The sequence below is a fragment of the Bremia lactucae genome (assembly GCF_004359215.1).
Source record: "Bremia lactucae strain SF5 chromosome Unknown BlacSF5_NotPlaced_200_SHOA01000120.1_2678225bp, whole genome shotgun sequence".
In the NCBI taxonomy this organism is placed as follows: Eukaryota; Oomycota; class Peronosporomycetes; order Peronosporales; family Peronosporaceae; genus Bremia; species Bremia lactucae.
The window spans coordinates 2,385,050-2,393,424 of NW_027152213.1; the positions used below are offsets into that span (position 1 = coordinate 2,385,050).

General features: G+C 46.6%; 3 protein-coding genes across 3 annotated transcripts; all 3 read left to right on the top strand.

The window, feature by feature from the left end:
* Window positions 1-2,616: 2,616 nt before the first annotated feature.
* CCR75_001518 (uncharacterized protein) lies at window positions 2,617-2,922 on the top strand (the record flags this gene model as incomplete). The annotated part of the gene is made up of 1 exon (XM_067959620.1): window positions 2,617-2,922. One exon carries the CDS (start codon window positions 2,617-2,619, stop codon window positions 2,920-2,922), a length of 306 nt encoding a protein of 101 aa, XP_067814459.1.
* A 200-nt stretch (window positions 2,923-3,122) lies between these two features.
* Window positions 3,123-3,512, top strand: CCR75_001519 (uncharacterized protein; the record flags this gene model as incomplete). Its single annotated transcript, XM_067959621.1, has 1 exon — window positions 3,123-3,512. The coding sequence occupies one exon, from the start codon at window positions 3,123-3,125 to the stop codon at window positions 3,510-3,512; it is 390 nt and encodes a 129-aa protein (XP_067814460.1).
* Window positions 3,513-3,532: 20 nt separating this feature from the next.
* On the top strand, window positions 3,533-3,849 carry CCR75_001520 (uncharacterized protein; the record flags this gene model as incomplete). Its single annotated transcript, XM_067959622.1, has 2 exons — window positions 3,533-3,765; window positions 3,816-3,849. 2 exons carry the CDS (start codon window positions 3,533-3,535, stop codon window positions 3,847-3,849), a joined length of 267 nt encoding a protein of 88 aa, XP_067814703.1.
* Between the last annotated feature and the right edge of the window lie 4,526 nt (window positions 3,850-8,375).

The following is an 8,375-nucleotide window of genomic DNA, read 5'->3' on the forward strand; positions in this document are numbered from 1 at the left end:
CCTCCCACCACGAACAGGACTTGGAGAGCGAGGGACATCACGCGAGTAACGCGGATCCCTCAGCATTATCCTTTCAAAGAGGTCCAAGCGAGTCTTCAGGCGTTCATAACCCTGACGAGCCTTCGCTCGGACATCAACGAGATCCGAGGTCAGTCGCGAGACTTGACCTTCGAGATCCGCAATATGTCGTTCAGCAGCGCTTAACGCCTGTGACTGAACGGACGAAGGTAAGGCAGCCGCGATTAGGTGGGCGATATCGCCACTCATATCGTGCGCCGCCTGCACTGATGGATGCGGGTGGGAATCAACGCTTCCTTGTTGGAAGGTTGCTTGCCCACCGCTCCGTGAGGCAAGGGTATCAAATCATCGTCCAATGGAAAGGTAACCCGAAGAGTTTTGACTCTTGAGAACCGATCGATACCCTACGTATTGATGTACCCGGCTTGGTGGCTGCCTATGAAAAGGAACACCAGCTGAGTCTTCTTCGCTAGTTTCAAATGGACTAGCAGAAGTAGCGTTGTGAGAAGAAACAGGGAGTACAGTACCGCCCATGATTTCTTTCACACTCAAGCGGGCGAAATTGATTCGCTGCGACCGCTGTTTCATCGCATCGGAATGCGGATGAATGCGGCGCAGGAATTCCGCCTCATATTGGTCGGGCGTTTCATCTGAACGCAACACGACCGGGATCGGTAAAATACGCCCAAGCGAATTTCCCTGAGCCCTCCATGATTTAAAGACGCCATAATAATCATGTGCGTCTACAAGAGCCTGCTCTAGGAGCGACGCTGTTGGCCCGTTTAAGCGAGACCATTTAGATGGAGGCGGCATCTATGGTATGCCACCCGTCACATAGCCACGTTCTAAACGACCGGCTTGTGACACCGACTGAGCACGTTCACGTGTCGTCGGCGGAGCTTTAGGCTCCGAATCCTCTATGTCAGAACCATTATGAAGTATGGTCTGAGCATAAGGCGTTGTGGTAATACCCAACGGAGAAGCAGCTGCGCCTTTACGGGCAGCGCTCTCATTACCTGTCGACGGGACAGCATTCGTAAACGATGCTGTCTCCATGTTGTGAGCCATGAGAGAAGTTTGGATGGGCAATAATGCCCCATCATCACTCCTCATGAGCTCGTTGTCCGCATCACTACTATGAGGTGACGGCAACGGTGTCGACTCATTGAAGTCGACAATGAGCGACGGATCAACATCCTCACTGTCAAGGTGGGATGGACACTTACTTTAGCCCCGTTAACGCGACAGCAGCAGTAGCTGTCGGCGTTTCGACTAAGGCATTGGACGCGCCAGCGAATAACGCGGCGCGTGCGCTTAGTAAGAGGTTAAGTGGGCGTCTTCGCAGACGACCCACCAACATGGCCTCTTTTAGGTGGCATCTTTGGCGCCGTGTATGGAACACAGGTCGCTAGAGTGATTGAGTGAACTAGCGGCGCGTAAAGCTGTTCGCAGTTCCTCGCTCCTCTTTGACGAATTTAAAATATAAAATCGTTCTTTCAGGGGGATGGTGTAACGGGCTAAAGTTGCCCTAATGTTACACAGTCCCCGTTAAGTACACTTGGTGTACTTATAGGATGATCAATTGCTAAATAATAGTAATTAGACCCAGGACTCGGGTGTGGTTCACATTTGTGACCAACCCTTATGTATGTGATGCACATGGGTGCATTCACATTAGGAAGGATAACGCCTAGCGTCATCCGTTACGCGAGGTATCTAGAAAGATATGCTCGCAATACATATTAAGTGTTATCTATAGAAATGACATTTTGATTGACAGAAATAGGTATTTATATTTAATACGATTAAATATAAATCAGTCTGAAAACTACTTCCTACTATGTAAGTGCGCACGAGGAGCCGGATTACCGCTCCCGTGACGACACTCAACCAAAGTACTTGGTGCGTTCGGTGAGGTCGCTAACGTGCTCACCGCAACTACCTCACTGCACGCAAGAGAAGCTGGTTAAACCGCTTCCTCGCTGTGCTAGGGTGTGTGTCTAAGTAGAGCGTGGCCACTTTACGACGTGCCTGTTTACATCCTCTTTGACCCCTAAGCATGTTTGATATTAAACAAATTATAAGCCCAAGCTCGAGGAAGAAAGACGAAATCGACATGGCACAGGCACCGCCGACAACTAGTCACGATAGGGCTGCGTCGGAGCCTGCTGTGGCCGTCTCGCCTCACGCTCACGAAAGAAGCGCGGACACCAATGTGCTAGAGAGGGTTTTCACGATGCTAAGCGGCAGAACGAGCACATGAAGAAGATGGAACTATCCCAGGCGAGGATTGACGAAGTCGAGCGCTTGCGAGGTCCTGTTGACAGCGGCATATTCAGCTCAATGCTCGGTGCTGATCTCGCGAGGAAATTACATCGAGACACTCTCGACTTGTCGGGTTTGCGAAACCATCAAGCGCCGCGCCCTGCGATGGAAAGGTATCCACTCCACTGTTTTCTTTCCTTGTGTAACCATCTTGACAAGGTGTAGATTGCAATTTTTTGCAGCCATCTCAATCGCATTCATTCCCACGAACGGTGGCGCGGTGTGCGAATGTGCGCAACGTCCCTTGACGTAATTAAAGTGCACGACTATGAGATGGAGAGCGACACCAAATTCTTGACTCGAGAATTGACTCAAGAACAAGGTCAGGAACCTGAACCCGTGGCCATTGATGAATTCCGGAAGACAGTAACTCTGGCGTACCCGATCGTCATAACCTACACACTGGAATACCTACCTGGTCTCGTGTGTATTGTATTGGTGGGCCATCTGGAGTCTCCTGACACAAAACTATTTGTGGCCGCCGCGACGCTCTCGACAATGTATACAAACGTGTCAGCCCTTTGCGTAGGCTTTGGACTTACATCCGCGCTCGATACCTTGTGCTCTCAAGCGTACTGAGCTGGAAAGATTAACAAGCTGGGACTCTATTTGCAGTCTGCAATCCTCGTCGTAGGCGCGAGCCTCATACCCATGTTTCTCATTAATTGTCATGCCGAGAAGGTCTTGACATTATGTGGACAAGATACTTAAGTGGCTAAATTGGCCGGTGAATTTTCCAGAGTGACGGTCTTTGGGGTCCCATTTTTATAATTTATAAAATGTTGCGGAAATTATTGCAAGCTCAAAATGTAGTGCGACCCATGGTGCTCTTTGCCTTAATCGGAACGTTTGTGAATGTCGTTGGAGGCTACGTGCTAACGTACTATACATCCCTCGGATTTCACGGTGCAGCACTCTCGAGGACGCTTGGATACGTGGTGTTGCCCCTGTGTCTCGTGCCCTACTTTTTTGTTAGTGGCAATCACACGAAATGGTGGCGTGGATGGCAAATACAGCAAGCATGGGCCCTCATCCCTTTGTTCCTGCGCCTCGCAGGTCCATCGTTTCTCATGATGGCCATGGAATGGTCGGCGTACGAGATATTGGTGGTAATGGCAGGCAACTTACCAGACGGTGTCGTGGCTGTAAGTGCTCATGCAGTCTCATGAATATCGCGTCTTCGATCTACATGGTGTTTATGGGTGTCGCCATTGCCAGTACTATTCGCGTAGGCAATTGCCTTGGAGCAAACCATCCAAAGAAAGCGCGAGTCATTGTCCGTACAACCCTCACAACAGTCTTTGGCTTGGCGTGTTTCTTTGCTGGAATGGTGTTTCTATTTCGACGACAAATTCCAGCGATCGTGATCAATGACCCCGTTGCGATTCTACGTGCGTCTGCTGCCCTTCTTGTGATGATTCCGTACGAGATTGTTGATTCGTTAAATTGCGTGACGCAAGGCATTTTTAAAGGAGCTGGGTGGCAGGCAAAGGCTGCCAAGATTAATGTACTGGCGTTCTACGTCATTGGACTTCCCGTTGGCGCGTTGTTGGCGTTTTATTTTGAGTTGGGGATTGAGGGACTCTGGATTGGCTTTGGCACAGGAATCACCATTGCATTTACAATTTGTAGCACAAATTGTTGTAGTCAAAATTAAAAAGGTTATTATTTTGCACCTCTTTATTTATTTCCTCTCATAGGAATTAATATTTATTATTCCTCTTATAGGAAATGATACTTATGTTACGGGACACCCCATTACATCACCCCTCTCCCCTAATCAACAGTCACCATAGTGATTGATGTAGTGTGACAGAAAAGATTATTAAGTCTTTTCCTGTAATTAGCATTATTGGTATTAATCAAAATACCGATTTCATTTGCATTATAATTTTAATTAAAATACCGATTTCATTGCATTATGATTTTTAATTAAAAATACTGGTTTTATATGCATTATGATTTCAATCAAAATACCGATTTTATTTGCATTTTAATTTTGATCAAAACACTGATTTTATTTATATTCTTGATTTTGACCAGAATCAAGATGGCGACAAACAAGTCTGTGCGCGTGGTCCGCGAGGCCGCTAAGCTGGCAGCTGCACATATCCGTGTAGCTGTCAGTAAGGCAAATGTTTCAGTAAACGCTAATGCGTCTACTGCGGGGGATATGTCACATCTTACTTCCATTGGAGGTGACTGATTATGTCATCTGTTGATGACATTGCAGATGAGGGGAAAAGTCACCTCCTACACCGATTGTAGGTGACTGGTCCTAGTCACCTGCATCGCTCGATTTAGTGGCGACTGAGAAGGCCACTGGATCATTCGGGGCCGAGTCCGTTAAATCAAAGAGGTAATGACGAGGTTGTTTAACTCGTCGGATCTCTTTGGTGGGGAGTCATCATCAGATGGCTCCGAGGGCGATGACCACTCTGGTGACGTTAGTATGCGTCATAAGGAACTACCTGGTCGCGAAGGTAAGATGGCTGCTGGTGGTGCTAGTTTGCATCACCAGAAAGGGAGTGAATCTAGAGATCGCTCCCAGGGTCAAGTTAACGTTAACGTTAACATGAGCCAACAGGAAAAGGGCCGCGTACGTTGCGGTTCGCTCCTAGAAAGAGGCCTTGGTTACCCTCTACGAGAAACCTCATTCGTTGGTCTGGTATGACCAACGATCAATATCATATTCCGTTATTCGACTCATCCACGCTTCACAAGCCTGGTGAGGATGCAGTGGAATTCTTCATCGATGCCTTTTGCCGGCATCGATGGTACGCTTGCAAACGGGCAAAGGACGTCAAACCTTTCTTCTAAGCTTGGACAGTCTTTGTACAGAATGTACAAAACATAGGCCGTAAGGTCTTGCTTGACAAGCTAAACGCTTTCCGTGAACGGTTCGAGAAACGGACCGTAGTCGGTGCTCGCTATAAGTTGCACCGCTTGTCTAGAGATGCAAGGATTTCTTGCCTCTCGTTCAGGGTCTCATGCCCATGCTGTTTTAAGGGTGCAGGTCATGCCCCTACGGAAGCATATTCCCTCAAAGATCCCCCATTGGAGGACTCTCATATGCGTCAAGGAAATGAGAACTGCCAATTCTTTTACGAGCGCGGGAAGCGCTCGTTCTCCGATGGTCCTTCTGCCGAGGAGGATAGGTCTCGTCGTACTGCAAGACTGATACGTTCAACATCAGTCGGGAACGAGGCTCCCAACTATCATGCGAGGGTGGATACCCTCGCCAACGAACGAGATGACTCGTTTGAACCCCCTGTTGCCACCCAATATGAGACTGATCCTTTACCTTTACCCATACGATTTTCTGTAGGTTTAGAAGTTACAGGCACATCTGAAAAATTCTGATCCAAAAACATCATTTTTTATAATTACTCTTCGAGCAGCTTCTATTTGTTTTGAAATTAGACGTCCCGATTCCAAAACTTTAATGCATATTTACCATAAATTTGGAATTAAAATTTGATTGAATTTTAGCCTCACTGTAGTTCAAGAAACTTTCAACAAGAAAGCGCTTCTCACCACCTGAATCCATCAATGAATGTGTAGGTAGAGGAAAGATCGGGTTCGCCTCAGTTGACGAGCCCGATTCAACATCGCGATTTGGATCACACCCTTAATTGTTTTAGGGAGAATCTTGATCACGAGCGATCCCGTCGTCGCGAGTTAGCGATGACGGTCGATAAATTTTTTTTGACCAGTTGAAAAGATGTGCGCAGATTGCGACTGATAGGTCATTAATTTTAGATCAAAGTATGTTTGCTCTTCTATTTTTGTCAGAGTTTTTCCGTTTCTGTCGGTCCACCCAACAGCGGTGGAATCCTGTGCGAAACGGACCACTGCTTCTCTTTCCAACCGGAAATCACCTGCTGACTCGGTTTATTTTTGTTTCCAGTGCGACCGGCTCGCACTGCGGAGCTATCATCTCTTCATTTTTGAGAGTATTATCATTGTCATTAATAGTATTGTTCTCGATGCTAAGTCTTTCAGCATCGTTGTCTACTTCAATGTTAGTTCACTCAACATTGATATCCTTCGCATTGACCATAGGGCTAATGCGTGACGAGCAAGAGCTAAAAGGTTCTTTACTCGAGCGAGTTCCTCCCCCCTATATAAGAGGTTCTCTCAAACAGGGTAGGTATTTGTGGGTGGCGTAAGACATTCACGAAGAATGGTGTATGCTTTGAAGAAGCATGCACTGAATTGTTGATGGCAAATTCTACCATCGGCAAGAACTCGCTCCAACTTCAAAAAGAGTGAACGGATCCGCGAAGTATCTCTTCGAAAATACGGTTTACACGCTCCGTCTGACTTCAGGATGATTAGAAGTTGACATTTTTAACTGTTGTCCAAGTGATTTGAGCACTGTTTGCCAAAATTTTGCCGTGAATCTAGGGTCTCGATCTGAGACCAGTTCACGGGATAACCCATGGAGTCGAAATATCGTGTCAATAAAAACACGAGCACAGCCTTTGGCTGTTGTCGAATCCGGGACGGCAGCAAGATGTACCATCTTGCTCAAACGGTCAACAAAAACAAGAATAGCATTATTCTTGTGGGCGTCTTCGGGGAATCCGAAGACGAAGTCCATAAATACGGACTGCCAACACTCTGCCTGAATTGACAGAGGTTGTAATGGAGCATGGGATGAAGCGCTGGGCTTTACCCATTGACAAACTTCGCAAGCACGTATGTACTTGCGGACGAACTCATACTGGCGTGGCCAGTAAAAGTCGCGACTTATCGTAAGATAAGTCTTCTCACGTCCACGATGACCACTTTCCATTCATGGCTCTGCTATGAACGAAGACGTCATCAATATAGCTCGGTGCGAAATCCCGAAGCGATCTCAACAGATTGTTTACACATCTATTAAATGTCGCAGGGCCTGTGACGTGACTAGCCACTCCCATTGCATACCGCTTGGGGTGCTTACTGCTGTGCACGGAATATCCTGTTTACGTATAAGGATCTGATAAAATCCATCCATCAGATCCATTGACGAATCTTTGACATACCATCAATAATTACGTCTTTTCGTGGCATCGGCGTATGGGCCGGTACAGTTGATTTTATTAAAATGCATGCACTATCCGCCATCCTCCTGTTGCTTTACGCACCAAAAGATCGGAGAGCTATGTGGAGAAGTTGGATTCCTCACATGGCCCGCTTCTAAGCGTTCGGCAAAGAATTTGTCGATTGCTATTACTTGGTAACGAGGCTTCATGACACAGTATTTCGAACCTGGGATTAGGTCGATTTCGTGTCGAGTGCCTTTATCCTTAGGCAACTTGCACGGTAAAGATTCAAAGAATACATCCTTAATTTCTTTAAATCGTTATATAAAGGGTTTTCTTCAAAGATTTCCATGATTGGAATGTAAAACGTTCATCGGACTCTTCTCATCGAAGACACTTTCGTCCATCGATGAGCTACTGATAATCCGTTCGACCATAAGAAATACTATTACCGACCGAATATCGGCCACGTAGTTGTCATTTGTGACAATTACGCAGATCTGCTTGACTTTGCTACTAAGCAGATCACGCAAGAACCATTTCGGTTCTAGCGTTGGCAATTGAGTTAACTCCGAAGTTAACTTCGGAGGCGCTAATAGATCAAGTGTATAAGCGCCTATACTTGATCTAATTGTTTTCTAAGACATTGATTGTCTCAGTTTTTCTTGAAACTTATCCAATGGGATCTGGGAACCTTTGACCACAGGTTTCCTGGGACCTATTCCCACAGAATTATTTGAGGGGTATCCTCCCCAACTATCTTTAGCCGAGGTTGCGCTACCACAGCGAGATCTGCTACGATCGACTCTCCAGTCCATCTATGTAACGGGGCGCTACGACTTGTACTGCTTCAGTAAAGTCCACTACGCACTGCTTCAGTTGCGAGTGGTGCCTTACGTTATTTCACGTACACTAGTACGTGCAGAGGAAGACTTCTCTTTAAGGTAACTAGCTTAAAGAGGGTAAAATGAAAACTGTATTAATATAGTTAAGTGTCTT